Source organism: Simochromis diagramma, unplaced genomic scaffold (assembly GCF_900408965.1).
Source record: "Simochromis diagramma unplaced genomic scaffold, fSimDia1.1 OVJJ01000344.1, whole genome shotgun sequence".
In the NCBI taxonomy this organism is placed as follows: Eukaryota; Metazoa; Chordata; class Actinopteri; order Cichliformes; family Cichlidae; genus Simochromis; species Simochromis diagramma.
The window spans coordinates 10246079-10273657 of record NW_024387375.1 but is presented as its reverse complement, the minus strand read 5'-3'; the positions used below and the strand labels follow the sequence as shown (position 1 = coordinate 10273657).

Below are 27579 nucleotides of genomic sequence, written 5' to 3'. Positions count from 1 at the left end.
ACCGTTACTTTGATCACTATGCTGGAAGTGCATGTGCGTGTTTCTCCTGCTGTTATATATTCCTTCCTAAAAGCCAAATTAAGTATTAATGCACTCACCTACTAGAAAGCCTAATGTTACAACAGATCTCTTTCTTAAGTGACAGAGGCTGGCTAATACACCTTTTCATGGGTTGTCTTTGGCTGTCATCTGCGCTATATTTGAACATCCAGCAACAATTTTGCTCCATCAAAGTTATTACATGACTAATTTCCTTCAAATTACAGCAGCAGACTTCTTCTGCAGTGGTGTAGCACTGAGTTTTATGTATAGCTCGGTATGTTAGAATGGGCCTCCTGCTGTTTGGGTCTGTCTGGGTCAGCACAAGGCTTCACGCTCTTCCCCTCCCCTTCAAGCTACGCAGCGGCACGAGGAGAAATACTGTGCACGCAGCAGAGATTTTGAGGATCACCATCTGCAGAACAATAAAAGGGGCTTTCATCCTACGGCATCAAATGAAGCGAAGCCTGCGAGGTGGTTCAGGAACTGCACTGCGTCACACAGCACATTAAAAAGCCTCGTCGTCCTCGTGTCATATACCAGATGCCCTGTTTCAGCTGCAAGATTTCCCATCTCTGTTTCTGACATGTCAGCGCCACATTTGTCTGCTCTTTCAACCCCTCCACCACCCCAGCATCCACTTGTGTGCTGACTGTCTGACTGAAGATAAACTAGTTCAATATTACTACTAGTTAGTTGGTCTCATTACAACACGTAAGTCTACAAAGACACTATATAACGAGCAGTGGTGGGAATAACGGCTACTGTCTTGTGTAGATAGTGTGTGGTGTTGTGGATAGTTTTGCGTTGTGTGTCAGAACAATGAGGCGACTGCTGTCTCCAGGTAGAAAAAGGAGTGATACACCTGCTGTCAGACCTGCAGGTATCAGGCTGTGATGTTCTTCTTTACAGTGGACAGAAATTATTTTTTGGAGTGGCACAAATAATTTGTGTGGCATCTTATTGAATGCAGAACAGCTGATTGTTCTGTAAATAGTTTGAATTTGTTTTTGTTTTTTAAATAGGGTAAAAGGTAAATGGCTGCAAATAACGTTGTTGTTTGCGAAACTTGTGCATATGATTTTAAAATTGACAATTTATATTTGCATTTAAAGTTATGAAATATGATTCATTAAACATTTATACCAATTATTTATGCCAATTATACCCTGGACCCCAGAGGGTTAAACATTTTTTTTAAAGTAATGCAATAGTTACTTTTCAAGTAATTAAATACTTTTAGAATCTTGTAACTCAGTTACTAACTCAGTTACTTTTTTGAAGAAGTAACTAGTAACTATAATTAATTACTTTTTCAAAGTCATTTGCCCAACACTGATAACAAGCATAGAGGTGTTCAAGGTCACCTTAATGATTTATTTGTAAAAGATAATAAGCTTATAACTTAGAAACTATGATTTTTACAGGTGTGGTTTGTATTGTCAACTTATAGAAAGTACATATAAAGATTTAAAATATCATGTCACATTTGACCTCTGACCTCTCCTTCAAGGTCAACAGATTGATTTCAAGGTCAAAATGATAATAATGCTATACAGAGTATTCACAATTATGTTTTTACTGCCACTGTTTATATTGACAGCATATAGGCATATAGAGAATTATATATGGGGATTATAAATATAATCTTAATTTGGGCATCTGACCTCTTCTTTAAGGTCAGATAAGGTCAAACTTTCATAAAATGTAAAACTTACCTTTATTATGTCTGCCTGCCAGGTGATAGGCCCTGGATCTATAATGTATGTGTGTTTGAGTGTAGATGCTGTCCAGGTCCTGTCTCCATGTGTTTGGGTTGAGGGATCTGAGAAGCTGCTCCACAGTGTCAAAGGCAGCTATGGTTCTGTCTAAATCATCGAGTGAAAAAGGTGCCTGCTCTGTGACCGCCGCTGACACCTTCCCGCCACCACTGTCCTGCAAAGGTCAAAAGTAAAACTAGTTCTTTAATTCTATTTAAATTATCCTAAATTCCACAGTTTATCCTAAATTTCCACAGTTAAAGGATTACAGCTGAAGCAATAGCCATAACTTTGGAGCTGTTGTTTGTTTCTGATCAGAATTCTGTACATCTATCTCTGTTCTGAAAAATCTGAATAAACATCACATTTATAAACTTAGCAAAATCTGGATTTTAAGAAACTCCATTTACTATAATGTAAATGCTCACTCTTTACACACACAGCGCTTCTGCTCAAATGAATGACTGCATCCAGGCCTGTGAGCAATCTTGAGTGTGAGGCTGACCTTGTATCAAACTTGAAAATGCTACCAGTCATCACATGGTTGAACATGAGCATTACAGCATATATTGCACATATTAACAATACAATACACCCTATTAAACCTGCAATCACTCCATAATTCTATGTCATGTGAATATTGTTAATGCCAAAATCTTTGCAACAATGCTTTTTAGCTATATGTCACCTGTTTGTGCATATGTCAACCTACTGTCTGAGATATACACATATGGGGAAAAACATTAAACACAGAATTTCTGCTATTTAAAAACATGTTCTTATATCGAACATACACTCTTGAAATCACAATCTCCTTCTTGTCAGTTCTTCCCAACAATAGTCAGGACAGGGGTGCACAAAACATAGCACCAGATTAAACAAAAGATATTTGGATGACCACTACTCTAGGAGTATAATTATTATGACATGTTGGACATTATAGGTATGACACTGACTGCCCTAATCAGCAATGACTTTCATTAAGGTCAGAGGACATGAGGCTTCAGCAATTTAAGGGGGAAACGTGGATTCATCCAATGTAGAAACAGGCAAGAGCCGCTGAGATTTGTTAAGATTTATTGTAAGCTCTTAAATAAAGTGGCTTAATAAGTATCCTATAAAAATGATAATTTCAGTATCAGTAAATCTTCCTATCAAAATGTGAAACAAGCTCATATAAAATAAATGTTCACAAGAGCTCAACTGAATATTGAAATAAAATGTTTAAAGCCCCTTTGCATTGTTGTTTAAATAAAGACATTGTCATCTGTTACCATTTGTATTAGCTTTTCTTTTTGGATTATCTAATCCTTGTAAGAGTATAAGAGTATATGTACCAGTGTAAAACGTGCACCCACATACTTATATTACCAACCCATATGTATTAAAATTTCCTCACAGCCAGAAGCCCACTTATTATTAATTATTATGATCAGATAAGTCAAAGAACATACTCTTACAGAAATTACACTGATTTCCGGAACGTACTTTAAACATTAGTTTAAGGAAGCAAGTCATTTGACACTGTAAGGTTCATGCATATTAAATACAGTACATGCATGCAATAATGTATTCTGTGTGGGTGAGTGTTGGCCTATGCAAATGGTCCATATGTTACAATTACAAGTCATTGTTCCTGGTGTGCTTACAAATGCATTTATGCACGGGTTGGAAATGTTGGAAGGCAGGCTTTTATACTCATAACTCATGAATAAAGTTTGCGTGAGAATGGCTTACCGACATGGGCACGGTGACAGCCTCCCAGTTGGTGTTCGATGCAGGCAAAGGAGACTCATACTGCAGAAAAAGAAAATGGAAATAACTGGTGTTATTGCTTATGGCTGAATAAGCTCCTAAAAAGTCTGCACACAGAGGCTACATGGATATGACACGTGACACATCAAAGGTGACTGACAATGCAGAAATGTGGATACAACTGAGTAAGTTGAGGTTAAGATTGTGGGGATGAGATGAATTACCTTTAAATGCTGCTTAAGAGGACATTAAACATTTTCTTTATTGGCAAAGTCTGTAACATTTGGTAACATTTTCTAAGCCCACCCAGTCACAGCATCATCCCCTGTGACCTTTTGCAGCATACGCCTCTAATGCATGGTTTGCTATGTGAAGAAACCTAAGTGTATCTGCTCCATGAGGTGAATGACTGACCTATAACCACTATTGGTATGTATTTCAGTGTAGTGATAATGCCACCTAAGTGACCTTTTCTCTTAAATCTCTCAGACATCACAGTCATACTGCACATATTTCCACATCTTCTCAAACTGTGTTTTTCTTCACATATCAGCGAAACTACAGTTATTGTAAGTGATGATTGGATTTGAAGTCAGGCAAATAAAATCCTAGGTAAAGGTTAGGAGAGGACTGTGAAGATGAGTGAGAATGGAAACTCTGCTTGCTAAAGGTAAATGCTTCCATCTATCAATTCAATGCTCTCACATTTTTACTTTTCAAGTCGCTGCCCTTGAAGTCAACTTGCAGGATACGGGGTGGAGCGTTCGCATGTTTTCCAAGACATTCAGGTATCTGCCTGTCCAGATGGTAAACTGTCAGTGTGTCAGTGAAATCCTGAAAGAATTTTCAATGAAGCCGGTCACAGCATGCCTTTGTATGTGCATCTGTCTGGGAACGTAATCAGACTCTGGTCAAAGCATTTTTTGACGCGAAACGCTCATCTGACTGAATTATTTGGCACTCATTCACACATTCCTTGTCTTTTTTGCCCTTTTGTTTTCACACAGACAAACACACACACAATGTCTGAGAGATCACACTTTTTACACACACATAAAATCTCTCTAGCTATCGAATCCCTCTCCTTGAAGAGTCTTAAATACCATCCCCAGTCAATGTGGAACAGTAAATCTGTCTCGACTGGACTTCAAACACACAGCGCCCTCGCTTTGTCTTAGTGTGTGCTAGTAATAGAGTTGACATCAAAGATAGTCGGTGTGCAAAGGTTTTTTGTTTAACAGATTCTTCCATGTGGCCTTTGGATAAATGTACTCATACAAATAACTGCACACCCAAACCAGCTGTGAATGAGGTCAGAAGGTTTCGTGTAAGAGCATGTGTGTGTTTGCACTCATATTACTCATGTTATGAGGACTCATACTATGAAATTCTCATGGTAAGGTTAGGGTAAGGTAAGGTTTATGTCATGTTTGGTTACCTAACGCCTGGTTAACAGACAACAGGAAATGAGTGTACGTTGATGCAATGTCCTCTGCAGTGATAAAAACACGCCTGTGTGCTTGAGTAAATGCATGTTTATAGACGCCTAGTCCCGTTTCCTTTTAAGATCAAAAGCTTCATGTCAACCTTAATAGGATTGAATAAAGAGACTTGACTCATCACAGGGCATGGACAGAGATAATTCTTTTTAAAAATGTGTTCTCGTGCAATGGAAACAAATTTTCAGTACTAGTAAAAAGTAAAAAGATGAAAAACAGAATTTTTTCAACTCAACTCGAGGTCAATGTCATATTAATGCAGAATGCTTGCTTCATTATTAATGTTTCATTATTTATTTATCTATTTGGTATTTTCTTTTATTGTCTAGCCCTTTCACCAGTATGAGTCTCAGTACATTTGATGCACTGGGAAGCTATCTGATCTAAGACCATTAACAAGAATAGTGGCCTCATACAGGATCTTAAGCCATCCACTACAGGGAGTGCAGAATTATTAGGCAAGTTGTATTTTTGAGGAATAATTTTATTATTGAACAACAACCATGTTCTCAATGAACCCAAAAAACTCATTAATATCAAAGCTGAATGTTTTTGGAAGTAGTTTTTAGTTTGTTTTTAGTTTGAGCTATTTTAGGTGGATATCTGTGTGTGCAGGTGACTATTACTGTGCATAATTATTAGGCAACTTAACAAAAAACAAATATATACCCATTTAAATTAGTTATTTTCACCAGTGAAACCAATATAACATCTCCACATTCACAAATATACATTTCTGACATTCAAAAACAAAACAAAAACAAATCAGCGACCAATATAGCCACCTTTCTTTGCAAGGACACTCAAAAGCCTGCCATCCATGGATTCTGTCAGTGTTTTGATCTGTTCACCATCAACATTGCGTGCAGCAGCAACCACAGCCTCCCAGACACTGTTCAGAGAGGTGTACTGTTTTCCCTCTTTGTAAATCTCACATTTGATGATGGACCACAGGTTCTCAATGGGGTTCAGATCAGGTGAACAAGGATGGCCATGTCATTAGTTTTTCTTCTTTTATACCCTTTCTTGCCAGCCACGCTGTGGAGTACTTGGACGCGTGTGATGGAGCATTGTCCTGCATGAAAATCATGTTTTTCTTGAAGGATGCAGACTTCTTCCTGTACCACTGCTTGAAGAAGGTGTCTTCCAGAAACTGGCAGTAGGACTGGGAGTTGAGCTTGACTCCATCCTCAACCCGAAAAGGCCCCACAAGCTCATCTTTGATGATACCAGCCCAAACCAGTACTCCACCTCCACCTTGCTGGCGTCTGAGTCGGACTGGAGCTCTCTGCCCTTTACCAATCCAGCCACGGGCCCATCCATCTGGCCCATCAAGACTCACTCTCATTTCATCAGTCCATAAAACCTTAGAAAAACCAGTCTTGAGATATTTCTTGGCCCAGTCTTGACGTTTCAGCTTGTGTGTCTTGTTCAGTGGTGGTCGTCTTTCAGCCTTTCTTACTTTGGCCATGTCTCTGAGTATTGCACACTTAGTGCTTTTGGGCACTCCAGTGATGTTGCAGCTCTGAAATATGGCCAAACTGATGGCAAGTGGCATCTTGGCAGCTGCACGCTTGACTTTTCTCAGTTCATGGGCAGTTATTTTGCGCCTTGGTTTTTCCACACGCTTCTTGCGACCCTGTTGACTATTTTGAATGAAACGCTTGATTGTTCGATGATCACGCTTCAGAAGCTTTGCAATTTTGAGACTGCTGCATCCCTCTGCAAGATATCTCACTATTTTTGACTTTCTGAGCCTGTCAAGTCCTTCTTTTGACCCATTTTGCCAAAGGAAAGGACGTTGCCTAATAATTATGCACACCTGATATAGGGTGTTGATGTCATTAGACCACACCCCTTCTCATTACAGAGATGCACATCACCTAATATGCTTAATTGGTAGTAGGCTTTGGAGCCTATACAGCTTGGAGTAAGACAACATGCATGAAGAGGATGATGTGGATAAAATACTCATTTGCCTAATAATTCTGCACTCCCTGTATAATTGTCCTCAAAACCAAATTTGTTAAAGCAGTGAATTAAAAAGACCATTCACCTTGGTCAACAGCTTTCTCAGCATCCAAAGAGAGCACTAAATCATCAACCTGTCTCTTTTCCTGAGAGGAAACAGTGTCTTTCAGTTTAATCTAAGGAGTTTGAAAAGAGAAGGACTGGACTTCTTGAAGAAGAAGTTCACCATGATCTGGATGACTGAGAACCTACACAGACATCTTTCAGTGTAACTTTCTTTTTTTTGTCCACTGCAGAGGACATAATGAATAGGTTCGGTCTCACGAGGGTAGGAGGGAATGCCTGGATGATACTGAAAAGATATCATTAATTTGTGAACTGTAGCAACAAAATGATGCATCTGCAGTAATGAATGATTAAATAATCCAAATTCACTACCAAACTCATCAGGTCCAGAGGATATTTCATTCTCTAAAGTTCTCATATTGGATTAAACACCCTTTTTCTGGAAATGGGAGCATTAAGAGCAGATTGCTGCTATGTTCATATGGTGGGAAGAACTTATTCACTAAAACAGATTTTGAATTGTTGCTACAATTCAGTCCAGAGTGTACACCACCTCTTGCCCAGTGACAGCTGGAATAGGTCCCAAACCCTCAGTGACTGTGAATTGGATTAGTAGATCAAAAATGGATGAAAAGATGGATGCTTCACAAATGTTTAAGTCACGCTTTATCAGAAAATCCTGCTTTATTTTTCAGCACCGTATTTTTTTATAACATTAGACAAGCCTAAGTGATTAACATAAAAGCAGGCCAGGTCATTATCTTCAGATTAACTGATTAAAGTTCTGCAATGTGCCCTGAACAATATATGTTAGCAGATCTAAATAAGATTCTTTGTAAATATCACGTGAATAAAGCAGAGAAGAGGAAGTAAAAGTCAAGAGAAAAGTTTCAATTCTACAGGACACACAGAGAGGAGAATCTCATTTTCCAACAACAAAGTAATGCTAATCATGGAAGCAACGTTAATATTTCAAGGCACTCTACCACATTTTCTAATGTTGAGAGGATGCAGTCTTATTTACAGTAGCAGCCCAGGGCAGGGACATCAGGGAGCTGCCCTTTTCAACCTCCATTTTGTACAGTTGGACAGTGGAGCAGCTGAGGATTAAGTGAGCAGTAGATGGTGAGGAGGGAGAGAGCATTTTTCTGTCGACTTTTACCCTGCATGAGCAGCTATCTCCCTCACAGCCAGAGGACATTTAAGTTAGAAGTTAAATCACACTGACCACATTTTATGCTGTCTCATCTATGTTTGAGTCGTGAGCTAATGTTCAGCTTAGAGAACTGACAAGACTTACTGTTACAGTTCCTTGTTTAATTTGTATTTATTTATTTCTCTTTTTTTTTGTAACACATATTCAACCAGAAACTATAGCAGTTATTTCTGAGGCTGTGTCAATGGAGGTTTGGTTTGTGGATCAGTGGCAGGAAATTTTAGTCCATGGACCCCACACGGCCTGTTTAGATCTGAAGTGATTAAAACTCTTCACGAAAGATTATACATAACAAACAGGTGATGTGTTGTCCGAGAAGCCTCAAAGGAAATAAGTGCAATTCCAACAACACGTCTCAGATTTTCCACATTCAGTATTTTGTTTACCAGAAAAGATATTGTTGCAAAGCAAATTAACATGGGCAAAGCTCTTTGGCTTTACCACCTGGCTTCTGTGTGGCATGGCAACCCACAGGTAATGCCTTTGTCAGCAATGATGACTCACACCTCTGACTCAAATGAAATTTGCAGTTCAAAAAACCCACTCACTTTTACTGCAATTTTTCTACTTGGCAAAAACATTCAGTGGGCCAGATTGGACCCTCTGGTGTCACTCCTGATCTAGGAATAATTCAGGCTCATACTTAATGGATTACAGGAGTTTAGTCAGTATGCAAAACATATGTCCTGTCATATGACTCTATGCAGTGGCTCCTTACTGTTTCTGTAGGATTTAAAAGGGTAAGTAGCAGCCAGGTGCTGATAATCAAATGCACTTGATTAACTGATTATCAGCAAGTGTGAGCACCTCGATAAAAGCAGACGTTTTAGCAACTTGGTGGTCTGAAGCATTTAGATGTGTGCTACAAGCAAATTTAGCCCAAGGTTGGACCATCCAATGTTCAGAGAAACTCCCAAAAAATAAAGAGTTGCATCTGAGACTCTGTTAGCATAAGAGAAAACCAAAATAGAGCTCTTAGGCCATAACGCCCAGCACTACGTTTGGTGAAAACCAAACCCAGCATATTAGCTGCACAAACACCTCATAACAACTGTCAACAAAGTGGTGGAGGGGTGATGACTTCAACTGGGTTTGCAGCCACATGACCCAGGCACCATGCAGCCACTGAGTTGACTCTAAACCCCTCTGTATACCAAATTACTCTAGAGTCAGATGTGAGGCCGTCTGAAATCTAAAGCTCGGTCTCAATTGGGTTATGTACCAGGACAATGATCCCAAGCATGGCTGAAAAGAAAAGACACAAAGTTTTGCAACTGATACTCTCTGTGCTTGACGTACCAGCACTTACTAGGAACACTATGAAAAACAATGAAAAAAAAAAAAGAAAATCAATAATATTCTTACAAACATAAACAAAGAAAAGCTTCCCTTCACAGTAAATAGATGGCATATTTAGATGCTCAAAGACATTTTTCGGGCCTTTATAAAAAGATTCTCTTGTGCAATGAAATGCACCCTTTGCTTCATGTAATTCTGCAGTGCAGGTGGTGAGTAACACCAGTTTAAAACAATGTTTTAGGAGGAAACAGTGACTGACATGAATAACAAGTTAGACCTCTGACTGCAGTGATGCCTACAGGGTTTTATTTGTCTGTCTCTCGTTTGGGTGGTTTAGCAGATGTGAAATAAAGACACACATACTCACACATTCGCATACCAACTGAAATTTGACCCAAATGATGGAACTGCACTTACAATTGCTGTTTCAATTTTAAGAATAGAGTAGAAATACATTTCCATGTACTTCTGTTTATATCTAGCCACATAAATACCCCCCTTGGACAAACATTAGCAAGATATCCAACTTTTTGTTTGACTTGTGCTATTTTGTGCAGCACTACCTCATTTAGATCAGCATTTGACATACTGATGGTTCAAATAAGCACCAGAAAGCTAGTTTAAAGAAGGAGAACATGAAGCCTAACTAATTAATGAGCAGCCATATAGGCTCATTATGAGCAGCGATGTGCCATTTTCCCCACATGTCACTGTTTAAGAATTTTCATTTTGCTTTAAAGAACACATTTTTCTTGGGTTCATATTGTGACGTACACACAAGCAGAATTGCAAGTGAGTTTGCAGCAATCTACTTCGATAGATCTGTAAACCTAAGATGTGGCAATGGATCAACACCAAATATTCAGCTAAATTTATGCTAAAGCTAAAGCTATGGTTCGTTATCCTTCCACAACTCCTCCAAAGTAGTCACACTTATGGAGGACTGAGTCTGCTGCTCTGCTTGCATGCAGCTTGCCCAAAGTTGGGTCTTCGTATCTAAGACATTAGGACCAAGGAAGGCTTTTTATCAAACAAACTGAGATTAAAGTAGGTTTGGATATAAAGTGTTTTAGGTGTCAACACAGCAAGAATTTAACTTTTTTTCTTTGTTTGCTTCCTTGTGTGACTCTGCTTTACCTTCCCCCAATTATACCGACTGTTTCACTTTCCCTAATGTTTTTCTTTTATCTAATCCACCTTAGTCCACTTCATATAACTTACTTCTTCACAAGAGTCTCTCTCTCTCTCTTTGTCTCTCTCAGTTCAGGTTGTTTTAGTCATTAGCTGACATGCCGATACCATCTCAGACACCTGTTCTCTCCTTCCACTGCTGCTTCTCCTCGTTCTCTGCCTGCCTCTCCCTGCCTCTCACTTCCTCCTTTCCTCCCTCTGCCTCTTCTCCTCCTCCTTCTTATCTGTTCGACAGGTCTGGAGAGAACAAATTAGACCTGCTAAATTAAGCCACACACAAAGCTCCAGTCTAGCTGGAGGGAAACTGTGTTTATGTGCGCATGTGTGTGTGTGTGTATGTGTGAAAGACGGAAAGAGACAAACACACACTCAAACATGGGAGCGCTTTGAAAAATGGGTAAAACTGATTAAATGAGATAAGCCTCTGGAGCTGGATTCTGCTTTAAACGTACAGAGGGGTGATTATTTGACCAGAGGAGAAATAACAAAGACTGAGGAGGGAGGGATGGCAGCGAAATGCAATGAGAGTCTGAGAGGGAGAGATAAGAGAGCAGTTTGTGGTTTACGCCAGTGGTAGGAAGTAAGTAGATACATTTAGGCAAGTGCTCTATTATGAAGTGCTTTTACTTCATTGTCATTACATTAGGTTGAATGACATTGCTGTGTAGTGTTTGCAGTCGAGGTAGTTAAGGGCTAATTTAACCTAAACACCCTATACAGTTTATGGAGAGTACAAACTGTAATAACAGCAAGAGTAAATAAAAGTAATATGAAAATGGCACTAGGAAAGGGAAGGATCTTCAATAAATACGATATCTATCTTCTCCTCTCTCTGCCCGCTAAGACCTTTATTCCTTCTGTGCTCGCACCACTTTTTTCTCTCTCTTTTTTCTCGGATAATAAGCAGTGCCACCAGTTCAACCCTGTCTGTGATGCTGTGTCTCTTCCTCTCTCTGTCATAAATGAGGAAGTCTGGGAACATCTTTAAATGTCTGTGCGTCTCTCCACTGATCTTTCTCTTCCCCTTTCCCCTCTGATAATAGGGTGGGTGAACATTTCATATCGGATTCCCTCACTTTCTTCTTTCCTCTTGCCGACAGAATGACAAAGCTAATCTCCTTATCAATTTGTTTGACAGCCTTTGAGAGAACATGTTCTCATCTTTTCCCCCCAACCGTCCTGCCCTCCTTCACCTATCCCTTCATCTCTCCTCTTTTGTTGAATGGACATGTGAGAAAAGCACGGTTGGCTTACACATGTTGGCAGTCTACTGACAGCGTTACAAGATCCTGTGTTTTTTCTGTTGCTCCTGCCTCTCCTATCTATTTATCTCCATCTCATGCCTTTTCTTTATTGCCGCCACAAGTAAAATGGTCAAAGAGGCATTTTACCTAGGGCACTGCTGTGGTACTGAGTCTGACACTGATCGGATTTAAAAACAAAAACACACTTGAATGAAGGACTTTATGTTGTGTTTCAAATAACAGCCAATAATTCGTCATCAGCCGTGTGTGTGTGTGTGTGTGTGTGTGTGTGCCCCTTACCAGTGGTGAGTAGTAGATTTTAAATCCTGGCCTTGCAACAAAGTAATCATCAGACTTGAAGGTGACTTTGAGCTTGTTGGTTTTCGAGTTTAGACTGGGTGGTGCCTTCTGCCCGCACCACCGACCCCAAATTATAGTGCTGCTCTCCGATTGGTCCTCCACTTCAACAAAGTCATACCTGCAGTGTGAGTGAGAACAACATAGAGGTATGTTAATACGTAGGAAATAAGAGAGACTGGCTGAGGATTAAAACTGTACACACACACAAAAAAACTATGTTCAAGTTAAGCACAAGTAGTTAGATTTTTGGTGCTTTTTTGCACATTATTTCTGGAAACAAAAAAAGCATTCTTGCTAAGGTCATGATTAAGCAGCCAGAGAGCTGGAAAACAGTAAACAGCCATCACAGTTTATAAACCAATTTATCTTCATATAATATTCTTGTATTTTCTCCTGCAGGGACGAGGATTACTACTGTCAAAATTTCAGTTAACTCTTGGCCTCTGTCAACACTTTCCTGCTGAGTTTATCAGCTCAGTCACTCGTTTTGAGTCATACTGAATAAATAAATAAGTCTATTTTGTAAATCTTGACTGTATTATGTTTTTGAAATTAGGATTATTTAGTGGTATGAAACTAAAGATTGACTTACGATCAATCACAAGAACGTGCAGTTTTATAGTCAAACGTGTTATTCCTCGTCACATCTAGGTTTTTCTAACCAAGATGACGATGACAGAAACGCTCATCTCAAGGCTTCGAACTGGGACTGGGTTACGGTAGCTACGTCCATCTTTTATACTGTTACATCAGAATTTCTGTAACTTGTTTTTTATAAAGATGGACAAATAAAGATGATTCTGATTCTGTTCATTTTAAATAACATGCTATGGCATGACAATAGCCAAAATAAATATGCCCAAAGATTAAAAAACAAAGCTAATTATTCGCTGCAATGCTAAAAGTTCAGTGATTTGTGGCAGAATTGATGCTCCATTTTTGCTAGCACAGCACGCGTGGCCACAATAACAATTCTGTCACTTCTAAGGTTTTGCATATAAGGACATTAAAAATGATCAACTCCTTACCAGGACTTAGAATTAGATAAATACAACCTGAGACTAACAAAAAACTTGACATATCACATCATGTCATTATTTATTTTATAAAAACGAAACCAAAATGCTGAAGCAATGTGTGAAAACAAAACACCTCCTGATTCAGTCGTTATAGCCAGGAACCCTGGCTCACTCTTGCTTCAGTTCATTAAGATTTGTGGGCATTTGTTTATGCACAGCTCCTTTAAAGTTCTACCACAGTCTTCAGTCGGGTTAAGGTCTGGAGTTTGGTCCATTGGGACCATTGCCCTGCTGTATTACCCAATTGTGGACAAGCTTTAGCTGTCAGACAGATGGCCTCACATTTCGGTATATAGAGCTCGTGATTGACTCCGTGATTGCGAGTTGGCCAGATCCTAGGGCTGCAGTAGTTGTAGTGATGGTCATCTCCAATTTGGTTCATCAGTCAAAAGGACATTGTTTGGTAAGTCTTGTGGTTGTTCAAGTGCTAACCCTGTTTAGAGAGAAGAGGCTTTCTCCTGACAAACCTTTCAAACAAGTCATAGTTGGCAGTCTTTTACTGTCATGTGTCTGCAGAGTCTGAGATATAGCTGTTTGGTTTTCGCTGTAGTTTGTCTGAAGATTTAAAAGTCTGACCTTGGCGTGAATTTGATGGGACATTCACTCCTGGAACGGCTGGCAACTATCTCGAATGTTTTCCACTTGGGAATAATCTTTCTCACTGTAGAATGATTGACTATAAGCTGTTTGGAAATGACCATATAAACCTTCCTAGACTGAAAGGCAGCAGTACTTGCTCCTGTAAGGTCACTGCTGGTGTCTTTCCTCCTTGACTTTTCGTTAACACACACCTAGATGCTCCGGACCTACAAGCTGCCGTTTTTCACTCACTGCTTCTACATTTTGGCTTAGTTTATGTTAAATACATTTTTAACTCCTTCAAATGACTAGATGTTTTTTTTATTTATCATATCCTGATATATGACTGTCTATATGACATCACCATGGCTATAACTAGCCTCACGGGCAAAGCTAGACTTTGAATATTTTCATGACATAAAGGCTGATGAAGCAATTTTAAACGAGTCACTGACGCCAACCATGAAATTCTGTTCCAATTTTGTGCCAATCTCACAAACAGCTGGTAGATAGATGGCTAGACTGAATGCAGAGCATGACAAATAACACCAACTTTGGAATAAAGCCTAATTTTTCTTTATGGACACTTCCATCTCTGTAATGGTTCAGGTAACTTTTAGGGTTATGAGGCACTTTGAGTAATCAGACTTGTTATGATAGAAGTTTATGATGAGTTCTCGGCCAAGCAGACCATCACCATAAACTGCATGATAATAAGCCCACAAAGATACACACACATAATCAATGTGACAAACAAGATTTGAAAGACTGGGCAAAGCTCTCTCTCCTTCTTACTACCTTTTCAATTGTCTCCTCCTCCTCTCAACCCCCCCCCCCCCTGCTGCTCCCCCTTGTCTTTTCAGGAAAGTGCTTACAAAGACGGCTGAGTTGCATATGGGGATTAAAAAGTCTATTTTCTCCCTGCAGCCCTCAAGGACAAACTTCTTATAGTTCTTGCCAAGAAAGCAAACTTCAGCTATCCATCTCTCCTACAGTGATTCCAGCACCTTATACCTTTTAATATTATTTTCTCTCAGTTCATTTAAATTCCAATTTATTGTGGGGCCATGTGACTACAGTACCAAATAATTCACACATATTTTACCGTTGCTATTGTTCAGACTCGAGGCTTTTACACAATACACTTTCCTGTCCTCCCTGTCACACTTCTCCATCAGTCTATCTCCTGCTCGGGTTTCTAAATCACTCTTCCTTCATCTGATGTTTCTCCTTTACAGCTGCTCAGAAATGATCAGTGTTCTCTCTTCTTTTTGTTCACTGCCTTAATCCTTGTTTCCGGTATTCTACTTTTTCTACTACTCTTGTCTTTTTTTTCCTGAATGGGTTTCACGTCGCCCTCCTTACTTCTCTAGATCGCGTGCTGTATTGTGTCAAGTTTTACCTGCACATTCCATTCTCAGCCTCCTCCAGTCCAAAGTGTCCGTCAAACTCCAGGTGTATGTGGCTCCCTGGTGGTGACAGCAGTTTCCATGACAACAGCAGGTTGCGAGGGTAAGCGTTGGGGTAGCGTGGGCTGTGGATGACTCCACCCTGTGGCGTTACTGTGATGTTTTCCTCCTTGCGGTACAAGTCTGTGGTGAGGCGATTGCTGTCTGTTAGTGGTTACAGCTAATCAGTTAGTTAGTCAATTTAATAATAGAAGAAGAAGCAAAGCAGATTGTTCACAGATGCAATTTCACACCCAAGAGAAAAACTTTTTTAGACGTCGGCACCCACAAAGACATGCAAAAGAGGAGCACAAAACATATAAACAACAGCTCATACAGAAACAATCCTCAGCAAAGAACGAAAGACTAATTTAAATAAGAGCGTGCCGAGCACACATATTGAAATGGATCACGTAGATTTGTTTGGGTTTATCTTTATCTTTGTTTTCTAAGTGAGACTGCGGTAGTTACCCAGCAGGCCATTTCACAGTTCGAAACTTCTCCCCACTCTTTGTATCTGAAATCTTTAAACAGGCGCCTCCATACTGCAGTTGTATCTACTAATCAGCCCACATATATACTATTACCCAAAGACTAGCCAACTATAATACATCAAATGTCTGTCTGCCCGCGATTTTCTCATACATGATAAAGAGACCACACTTCAGTGGGTACACTTAGCACACGGGTACGTCTTGGCCCCTGAAGGTTCGTATCTACATCAAATATTGTGACATCATCATGTTGTTGAGAAACCACCTGCTGATGGCAAAAGTGAACCATCTTTACCATTTTTGCATCCTATTAACCCTTTTTACAAGCAATGCATCATTTTGATGTCAAGATATTTTATGTCTACGAAACCTAATTATGACATATGCTCATACTGCGCTACGCTAATACTGATCAGTTGACAGTGGAGGCCGTTTAGTGCAGCAAACTCATCGTCATGTTCAAGAAACCAGTAAAAGATCATCTGAGTTTTGTGACATGATGCATTATTCTGCTGAAAACAGCCAAATGAAGATGGTATACTGTGGTCATACAGTGGTGCACATAGTCAGGACATGATAATTAAACAGTGCTCAGTTAGTACTAAAGGGCCCAAAGTGTGCCAAGAAAATATTATTCCAACAAGATGAACTTCAGGAGGTTGTCTCAACCATTTCTACAAATGCTTTGAGTTCCATGTAAGGTGGAACTTAATACTTAATACTGTGGACTTAATAAATGTCTAACAAGTGTACAATGAGTGTGTATAATATAACATGTGGGTTTTAGTATGAAAAAAGTCTGATATCTTTCAGATAGGGCAAAGACTTGGTTGTGTTTCTATCAAACATGTATTTATATACTGGTGTCCATCAAATAACAATATTATTGTCTGACCTTTTCACACCGATTACATTTGAATATTTCAGTTCAAGTAAACATTTGTCACTAACTAAATTTGGCTTGCTATTATTATTCTGCAGAAAAGGTCAAAAAATATTCACATGCATTCCCTGAAGGTCATGAATATCAACAATAACTGGTCCCCCACCAAAATCATTCAGAATAATTCTCTTGGAACCAAGAGTCATTGCTAGTTTTGGTAGCCGGGGACCGAACCGTCAGGGTCTGTGCCCTGGCAGCCATGATGCGGACGCTGTACCGGTCTGTCGTGGTGAAGAGAGAACTGAGCGTAAAAGCAAAGCGCTCAATTTCCCGGTCGGTCTACATCCCTACCCTCACCTATGATCACGATCTCTGGATAGTGACAGAAAGAATGAGATCGTGGACACAAGCAAAAATTAGCTTTCTCCAAAGGGTGGCTGGCCTCTCCCTTAGAGATAAGGCGAGGAGTTCGGGACAATCGGGAGAGGCTCAGAGTAGAGATGTTGCTCCTCCACATCGAAAGGAACCAGTTGGGGTGGTTCGGTATCTGACTAAGCTGCCTCCTGGGCGCCTTCTAGGTGAGGAGTATTATCTGTGTGAACACATCAATCTATTGTAACAAAAATACTTAAAGTATCTGGAAGAAATATTCTTGCTTCATGTTTATATATAGGTAACAACTTTATATGTACAGAAGCTGTATGGGTAGGTTCTAAAGTTATGCTTTAAGTAAAACGGCTGCTCATTGGTGGTGAACCTGAAATTACAACCACTCAAAATGCTGCCCCAACTAATCAATGCAATCATAAATCTATTTTTGACATTTGATAACAATAATCATTAATTGGCCTCACGAATCTAAATCTATTCCCGAGTTCCTGAAAATTCAAGAGGGGAAAAAAAAAAGCTCTTACACACACACTCCCTAAGGTCAGGCTGTGTGCTGAAGTAGGCTGACAGGGCTGTATTTTCTGAGTGGTGTGTGTTTTTTAGAGCACTGAATGCATAATCAAGGCACAGCCTGCACCCCTGGGAGTTGATGGTGATGATGAAGCTTTGGCCTCCTCCTCCTCTTCACTCTGAGCTTCTCTTAATTCCCCCTCTTGCTCAGCCCCGTCTTTACCTTTCACCTCCTCTCTGTGTTTCTCTTCTCTACAGTGCCGCAGTTCCGCCTCAGTCACCGGTCATTCTGCTCTTTTCAACAGTCTGCTAATTCCGGCTCCAACAGTTAACACAGCACTCCAGTGTGTATCATGGGCAGCGGGCATTAATGCAGCATGTACTTCTAGTCTGGAGCATGTGTGTAAATGTGACTGCATGCGTGTGCTGGGGCACAATTTTATTTGTAATGAAATTCTTCCACTCTGCTGATCAGAAGCCTGGCTGTGTAAGTCCACTCAGTCAAAAGAAGTGCTTATATGTGAGGAACTCTAACCTAACTATATCCCTGGTGAACAGAGTATGTCTGTTTCAGTTCTTTTCATAAAGAATTTGCATTAAATCTCATGTGACTGCAAGTGGTCGCAAGCACAGCGTGCGCATTGCTTACAATGTCCAATACATATAACCGTAAATACACGTTAGCGCCACTTTTTATCACACCATGAAGCATCTATCTACTGAAATACATCAAGAGATAGAAGTCAGTGCTTCTGACCATGAAATAATCCAGCACATAATTGCTGTAAAACCACAACCCAATTAATGCACCCATCCATTAATGCACCTGTCCATGCGCACAGGTATGAGTCTATCTGTGTGTAAGAAGAGGGCAGACACTAAAATGAGGAAATATGCAAATGTGCTTGAAAAGCAGTGAGCTCTTCTGGATGATGTTCTGCAGTCACATCATGACCTTAATATAAATCATGCAGTGATGTCAGTGACACTGTTGCAAATTAATGCAAATGATACAGTGATTAGAAAGGAAATTTCTATTAAAGATCCAGTCCACAGAATCAACAGTGGGAGAAACTAACTGGTGCAATTTATCAGACTGCTGAGGATTTTCGGTAAATGGCTCACACGGACTAAGCAGAATCCGGAAACCAGCAGACATATCAGCGGGCACAGATGGATATGCAGTGCAGTCTGGAAATATTAGGACAGGGACAGATTTAGCTCAGGTTTTCACAGGTTTGTACTTATATTTAAAATTTTCATTTTCTGATAAGATTAACTTCAATCTGTTTCCACGGTGACGTGGCTTTGTTCAGTGTAGGTTCTATTATTATTATTATTATTATTATTATTATTATTATTTAAAATATCAATATTAATAATTTAATTAGTGATTATGGCTGTAGGAATGTGAATGTATATAGGGATCTTTGTGTTAGTCCTGCGATGGAGTTGTAACATCTTGCTACGTGATAGTCCACTCCACCCCATCTGCCATTAATTATTATTATTCCTTGCTGTTGTTATTTCTATTTTTGCAAGACATAAGCCTCAGTCACATTATAACTTATTGATTATAGGATCTTTAATCTAAACTAGTCATATAATTTATATGAAATGAAATTGGGCATATGTATTTGACAGGAAGTCAACATTCTGCAGTCACAGAAAATGATATTGTGCTGATAATATCACTGTCTGACTCAAATCCTACATTTAGCCACCCCCTCCAACCCCCACCATCTTGCTCACGCACACAAACACGCACGCACATTGTCGTCTGCTCCACACTCACAAACTCACCACACAGTCACGCAGCATCATTGTCACAGTTATTTAAGTGTCAGATCAGGAGTCTGAGAGTTTAATTGGCAGTCAGTTTCTGTGTGTGTTAATCATTTTGCGAGGACCTACAACCTGCTACTTTATGGGTCTGTGTCTTCCTTATGAGACAAAAAAACAAGTACCTTAAATTTAAATCCTTCCCTTTTGAGATGAAGAGCTCTTTATAAAGTTGGCTTTAGATTAGGGTTTGTAGTAAAGCATTAGCGTTTTGATAAGCTTAGGGTACGTTTCTATCAGATGAATGGAAGTTAATGCAATGTCCTCTGAAGTCATGGATACATGGCTGTGTGTGTTTATGGATGTGGCAGGTTACAAGAAAAAGGTTCAGACTATACATGTGTGTATTTGGATGCATGCATGTCTTGAAGGATGTATGTGGTTAATTTTTCCCTAATTAAATTTAACTCTCCCACCTCCAGTGTCAGAGTGTAATGTTCTCCATGGTGCTGAAATCTATTTCTGATCCCAGTGCCAATCACACTCTAATCACCAGCAACATGATGCATCACAGAAGGAAAAATAGCTCTTTAGAGAAGTTGCTCGGAGGGATCTGATGTTGAAGCTAAGATATGAAACTTTTATATTTCTCTCTTAATTAAAATCAGATTTTGGTGAAGTCACAGGTGTGCAAAGAGTAAATATTAAAAAGTAAATCTATTTTTTAGTTCAAGTGTCTGTTCTGTGTGAAGCAAACTCTGTTTTTCTTGAGTGACAGTTTACATACTGTATGATGAATTCCCACACAGAGACACAGTCCCAGAGGACATTACCTATAACAAGGCGACCCCATTTCTTACATCTGCCATCCCCTGTCTAACATATCCTGTCTGACTTTCATCTCCTAACAATGAATTCTCATAACTTTCACACACAAACACACACATATACAAGAGAGCAGGACACACGTAATGGATTCACTTTCAGCTGTGAAAATCTACCTGTTTTCATTCAAGGTGGCATTACTCTTTTTAATAAAAAAAAAAAAGCAGGTGTTTACTTTTGATGTGCTTCACGATTATTAACTAAGTATTTACGCATGTTTCAAAAATCACAGTTAAGTATTTAATGGACAGGTCAAAATACTTTTTTGGGGGGGGAAATGTGCTTTACTTGCTTTCTATCGGAGAGTTAAGATGACATAGTGATACACTGTCTGTTAAAACTACAGCCAGCAGCTGATTAGTTTATTGACAGCAGAGAGAAACAGCTAGTCTGGAAAAGGTAATATATGCATCACTTCAATTTGGTGAAGCATCTCACCTTGGTGTCTAGAAAAACATAAAAAGATAAGAATAAAGCTGTGTGTAGAATTGAGTAATGCTAGCCCTGGACTATTTCTGGACTGAGTACGCAAACAGAGCAAGGATATTATAACGACAGCACCATGAAAGCACTCAATGATCAGTTTAGATAGATGTGCCTCAAAAAGTATAGAAACGGAAACACTAACAATAAACCATTCAGTATGTTGCGTAGTAGTTTGTATGCAGCACTTTGGCCAACTTTATTCATACGGTGACAAAAATACTTGTCATAGTATGAATAAAAAATATGATCTTTCAAATATTAGCTTAAAAACCCCCCAAAATATTTTGACGACAGACCCATCTGCGTTATCTGCTGAGTTGTTTATTCATCTGTGTTTGGTAACAGAGTGTACTGCCCATTAACAGCAAAACTGCTGATAAACACAGCGAGCATGTGTAAATGTGTGCGTCTGTGTATTCGTTTTTATCATTAGTTGTTTATGTGTATGCAATAGGTTCATATGGGCATATCTGTTAGGAACTGGGGTATATATGGGTCGCTGTTTCTGTGTTTGTGTACATGTGAGTGTTTATTGTTTGTGGATGTGAGAGCTGCACTTACATGCTCAGAGTATTTCCACCCATGAGAAATAACCAAAGCCTTTTCCATCTGGCTAAATGCTCAAGGCATATATATGTGTGTGTGTATATATATATACACACACACACACACACACACACACACACACACACACACACATATATATATATATGTGTGTGTGTGTGTGTGTGTGTGTGTGTATGTATATATATACATACACACACACACACACACAAACACACACACACACACACACACACACACACACACATACATACATATATATATATATATATATACATATATATATATATATATGTATGTGTGTGTGTGTGTGTGTATGTGTGTGCTTCACTGTAATGCTTATGCAGGCTCATTGTTTTACCACTTTCTCATGACAAATCAGCTGTAAACATGCCCCTTTGTTTCTCTGTCATGCTCAAAACACAAGCACAAAGGCATGAAAAAGTCACACACATACACACTCACACACACCCACCCACACACACATATATATCCTGGGGTGAACAGTGCATGCCGAGGGGTGTCAGCTTTGGTCAGCATCAGTTCTTACCCCACATATCTACTCCCTCTTGGCTTCTTCTCTTTGCTCATTTCTGCACCATCTCCTCTGTTTCACTCTGTTTCTAATCACGATGAATCACTTTTTCCTTGTTTCCCTAGTAATAGATGCCTAATGTAAAGTCTTATATTTAACATTTAATAATATTTCATGAATCATGACCAGGTCAAACCTGTGGTGTATGTAGTTAAAAAAAACCCAACTATAATTAATCATTATATTACATCTTTTTCTGATATTTTACATTTTCTTTACGATTATTACTGGCCTACATTAATCTGTGCCATTTTCTTTTATTCAAATTGATGCATTCCCTCTGCATTCATTGTCAAAGTGTGTGGTGTTGGGATATTTGTGTGGACTGATTGCACTATGAAGGAGGCAAAGAGAAACGGCTCTTAGTCGAGGCAGATGGCCGCCCCTCCCTGAGCCTGGTTCTGCCGGAGGTTTCGTTCTGTTAAAAGGGAGTTTTTCCTTCCCACTGTCCCCAAAGTGCTTGCTCATGAAGGGGTCATATGATTGTTGGGTTTTACTCTATATCTATTACTGTAGGGTCTACCTTACAATATAAAGCGCCTTGAGGTGACTGTTGTTGAATTGAATTGAATTGACTGAGAGAAAAGACGGCAATCATTTGATATAATCTGTGAGATGATCAAGAATGAAAATATGTGTTTAATAGAAGGGTGTAGTGTTAACCAGCCCACATGGGCATGCATGTGCCAAGGCAAATGTAGCGTGGACACACTACATTTATTATCTCACACAAAACAGAGCTTCTGCCATATTTGTAAGCAATCAAGTTGTGGTGAGAAAGTATATCAACCAGCTTTAGATGTACTGCATATTAAAAACCACCAAAGAATATGTGCATTAATATATATAAGAATATTTGCATTTAAAGTGCTTTAAAAGTTACCAAGGAGTTAAGAGGTTCGGTTCAGTCACTACAGAATTAAAAAACTATAAATAGATGATCATAAAAAAGTCACACTTGCACAGCTTTTCCTAAGGGTAAAAGACCAAAAAATGTTTGTACCAAGCTGCAAACATGCCGGCTATTTTAAGTGTAGTGTCTTACTTTGTAATGACATAAAAAAAAAATTATAACACAGTAATGACAGTATTGCATTACTGTTTTTACTGTTGTAACTATTGTTACGATGTCTGCACAATGGGCAGATGGGAAAAATAACATGCCCTTTTTCCTTCACACTTGCTAATGCAAACTTCAGTGAAGGAGGAAAATAGAGGAGCATTCTACAACATTTGAGGAGTGGAGAAATTATTTTTATTTCTAAAAAAGGACGAGAACATGATGTGGAAACTATGCCCAGGTCAGAAAGAGCAACCTGCTGCTGATATCACAACACTGACTCTTCTGAAGCCTCTACAAAGACAACACACTAATACAAAACTAGTAGTGAAGAATCTAGAGTGATATTAAAGATAAGTATGCTGACCCCATCACGCAGCCAGTGTGATCTTCAGCAGGTAACCAAGCAGCAGTGATGAGCAGACAGGCCCATAACCTCGTATTTCTACCCTGACCTGTATCTATAAAAGAATCACTGTGAAGTGCTCTTTGGGCTTCATAACTTACTTAAAGACTTAAAGAAAGATCCCGTTTGTCCTCATTATGATAAGGTTTGCTGATGAACTGATGTTCATGTTATTGGCCTAATATAGCTGAGTTATAATTTTCTTCTTTTTTTGTACTTTTTTTTAATTGTTTCTGAAAAGGACTTTGTAAAGTTATATGTATATATATATATATATATATATAAACATTATTATTATTATTATTAACTGGTAACTATATGAAAGCTGTTACTGAGTAATGTAAGAGTAATGTCCAATGTAGAGTCAACAATTACTTTGTCAAATGAGTAATTTAGTAATGTCATGCATCACTTAAAAACAAAAAAACTAAAGTAATACAATGTTGTAATATATTATTTTGAGTAACAGCCTCAACACATATGGGTACTGGTTCCCTTAAAGCCAGTTTCAAGCTGCAATTTTTACACCACATTGGCTTCATTTTTAAGGCCCACAGGTTAATGCTTATATTTAACATGAGCTACATCTACTTGCTGGAAAACAGGGGAAAATATCTTGAGATATACTCGCTTACGATGTAGTTACACGCTGTGGAAGACGACTAAACATCTCTTGCAACAACCTGTCATTCAACTGCTTTCCTGTGACTTTGCTCAAAACTATGTACAATACCTGCCAGATCATCATACCTTCATTCTGATTCTTTTCAGGTAAAAAGTGAGGCAAATACTTCGTCTGGTCTATAAATGTGTGCAACACACTAACGTTTGACTTTTGAAACATTTGCTAAGAAAACTCTTAGTTGCTAGGCAACATTATCAGGCAGAACTTTGTATTTCAAAGCTTTTGGTGCCTGAGTCATATCAGTGTCAGGGCTGTAAATACATTGATTTACATGCATATTTAACTTTTCACATGCAAACATCACGCTCTCACTCTTTTTTTCAGATTCCTGCAGGTAAAACTACAGTGTGTATCAGATCCATCCATTTTTCTTGTCACTTGTGAAAATGCTTATCATGACCAAACTTATCATGACCAAACTGACAGGGCACTTATCCTTATAACCTCCTGCCTGGGGGCAATTCCAAAACACTGTAGGGTGTTCGCCTCTCTCCATTCTCCACTCGCAGCAGTAGTTACACCCACTGTGAGTGTCTGTGTGGGTGGATGTTTTCAGGGTGACAGCATGAGCATTTGAAACAGAGCATAAGAAAGAGTTTGTGAGTTATAGGGTGGATTTAGAAGTTTTGTTTTGTTTTTTCATTTCAGGGGATGTGCACGTGTGAATATGTGTGAGAAAGAGTTTCGTGGCCCTTTGAAGCTGAAACAAAGGCGTGCCCTGTGACACGGACAGATGAGGTTAGACAAACAGATGTGATCAAATATTGTTAACTGAGCTAGAAAACTCTTTGTGGACATCGTCACAGGGAAAGACGGTAGGGTGGGGAAGAGAAAGATATGGGATGCAAAACAATAAGAGAGATGGAGTAGAGATGAAAAAAGCTGGAATGGGTGTGAGAAAAACTGGGAAACTCTGGGATGTTGAGAAAAACAAGAGTAAAAGAGGAAACGATGGTCAGGACAAAAAAGGAAAGATGGAGCAGTGGCCACGACTACTGTGCAGCGAAAACAACAAGAGAAGCCCCAAGATAACTCAACACATGAAAACTGTGTAAGTTACACAAAAGAGCATATCTGAGTTGGGCTCATAAATATGCAAAAAATGTATTATTATGTGTGCATATATATATGACTCTGTGTGTATGTTTGTGTAAGTGTTCCACTTGCTTTGTTGTGATGTGCACAGATTTGTGCAAATTCATCATTATCTTGTTTTTTTCATCTATTTCAAAGGCATAAACAAAGACAAAACATCAATGCAAAGCCATGACTCGCAACGCAATTTCCTTCGGTACTGGAGCTTTTTAGCTGGCCCTCACATCTTCACCAGTGAGTTTCAATGATCCTTTTAGGCCTTTGATTAGCATTAGCATCCACTTAACTTTTCCAAGAGGCTCTCAGGCATCTATGACTCAACACCTGTTGATGAGGGCAAATTAGTCTAATGGATACAAAGAAAAGGGACAAACAGCTCTCAATGATTTGTGCCTGAGTGAGTGGAAATCAGGGATTAAGTTTGAGTTGAAAAGATAATATGTTAAAATGTCTTAATGATGTTTATTGATATGTATGATAAAGGATGTTAAGTATTATACACTGCAAAAAAGTCATCATATAACCCAGTATTCTGTGGATGACACTTTTAAGGTTAAAGTTTGGTGCTTTGGCAGTAAGGGTACCCACCTGACTGAAACTCCAATCTAAAAGATCACTCTGTAAAGTTGCCTTAAAGAGAAGGGAGTCCTAAGCTGATTTTGTTTTTTTTGTTTGGTTTTTTTTTTGTTTTCCAGGCTGAAAACCTTTTTATTTCTTCTTTAATAATATCACTAGAACCACCAACATGTCATTTTGACCCACTGGGATTTTAAAGTCATGTTAACACTGTTAAAAACCTTGTAACTCTGTTAAAATTAAATCCACCATCTCATAACTTTTACTAAATCAGACTTATTTACCAAATTCTGAAATTTGGGGTGTCTGGAAGAAAACAATTATGACAGATTTTACCTAGAATCACAGCGGACGTCATTTTGACCTGATAGAAATGAATCTAAAACCACTACTGCAGGATTTCCAAGCAATATGATTGTTGCTATAACATTAGTCAAAGCTAGGTGAATATGATTGATTAAAAAATAAACAGGGGACTGTAGTTGTTTTTTATGCCTTCCGACAGGGTCAAACTGACTGCCCTCCAGTTCTAGTGTTAAAATAAAGCCCATCAACTGATATTACGTGACTTTTTTCTAAAATGGTCTTTTGTAAAACCACTGATAATGTTTTTGACTCCATAGAAATCAATGTAAAATGCTGTGCTCAAGAAAAAATACGAATTGTTTACACATTTGGATACGTGGAGAACTGGGTACATTGCTGGCTGTGCAGAGCAGCAGGGGAGCTATAGTTGAACTGAGCAGAGAGTCCAGGGTGTGGAAAACTAATATGAACTAATAATAAAGAAAATCTGAAGCAGGGCAGCCCGATGGACATGTGTCAGGCCTGAGGAGCAGAACTGAGGAGGGCTGCAGACTAAAGCAGAGCAGAGGGAACAGTGGATGAGAGAGAGACCTCAGGTCTGGTGATCAGGAGACAGATGTGGATGATAAACTTTTTCTGTTCTGCTTTTACAATAATTTTTTTCTTTTATATTTTGTTGTATCCAACTGTGAGATCAATTTTAAAATGTAGGCAGTGAGCTGTTCAACCTGTCTCACAGTGAACTTGTTGTTTTTTATGCCTTCTGCACAATTAATCAAATTTTAATCTCCATCGTGATTTTGGCTCCCCACAATAAAAGGAACATAACTGACTGATACTGAAAATGCGTGCTCTGCCAATTGAACACAAAGTCAATCAAGCGCTCCCTAAATCACCGTGCCGATCACATCTTCTCTGTGTAGCTTTAGGTTTCCTGGACTAGCCTGGCCAAGTCAAACTACATTAGGAGACAGACTTAAAGCAAAACTCTAACATCTGGCAAAGCAGAGGGCAAAAAAAAGTTTGTCCCTGAAAGCGGATCATCATCAGTTGTTTGGAAATACTTTGTGATGTTAACCAAAGCACTGCAAAGGCAACTTATTCAACCATCTAAAAAAACACACCATAAAAAGTATAATCAGTGAAGGACAAGAAAAACAATGCGGTGGTTGTTGCTAAGGTGAATCATCAAACATCAACTCACACATCCATAAATGTGAGTCTGTACAGCCCATTGGTGTATTCTTGTAGCTCACAAAGATGCAGTGAAATCACCAACACAATCACATACTGTTTGTTCAAAGATATGTGTCCACTAAACTCGGAGACTAACGATCGCTTCAGGAGAATAGCCAA

The 27579-nt window shown here is 39.0% G+C and overlaps 1 protein-coding gene across 2 annotated transcripts in view; it reads right to left on the bottom strand.

The window, feature by feature from the left end:
* The window catches only part of pdgfd (platelet derived growth factor d), a 54503-nt gene that overhangs the window by 8991 nt on the left and 17933 nt on the right, over positions 1–27579 (bottom strand). The window contains exons 2-5 of one of the 2 annotated variants that reach the window (XM_040009096.1): positions 15461–15671; positions 12341–12518; positions 3537–3596; positions 1758–1974 (exon numbers count right to left, since the gene is read on the bottom strand). In XM_040009096.1, the coding sequence (XP_039865030.1) occupies positions 1758–1974; positions 3537–3596; positions 12341–12518; positions 15461–15671 (666 nt within the window). The remainder of the gene's footprint in view (positions 1–1757; positions 1975–3536; positions 3597–12340; positions 12519–15460; positions 15672–27579) is intronic. The other variant, XM_040009097.1, reaches the window with a different exon arrangement.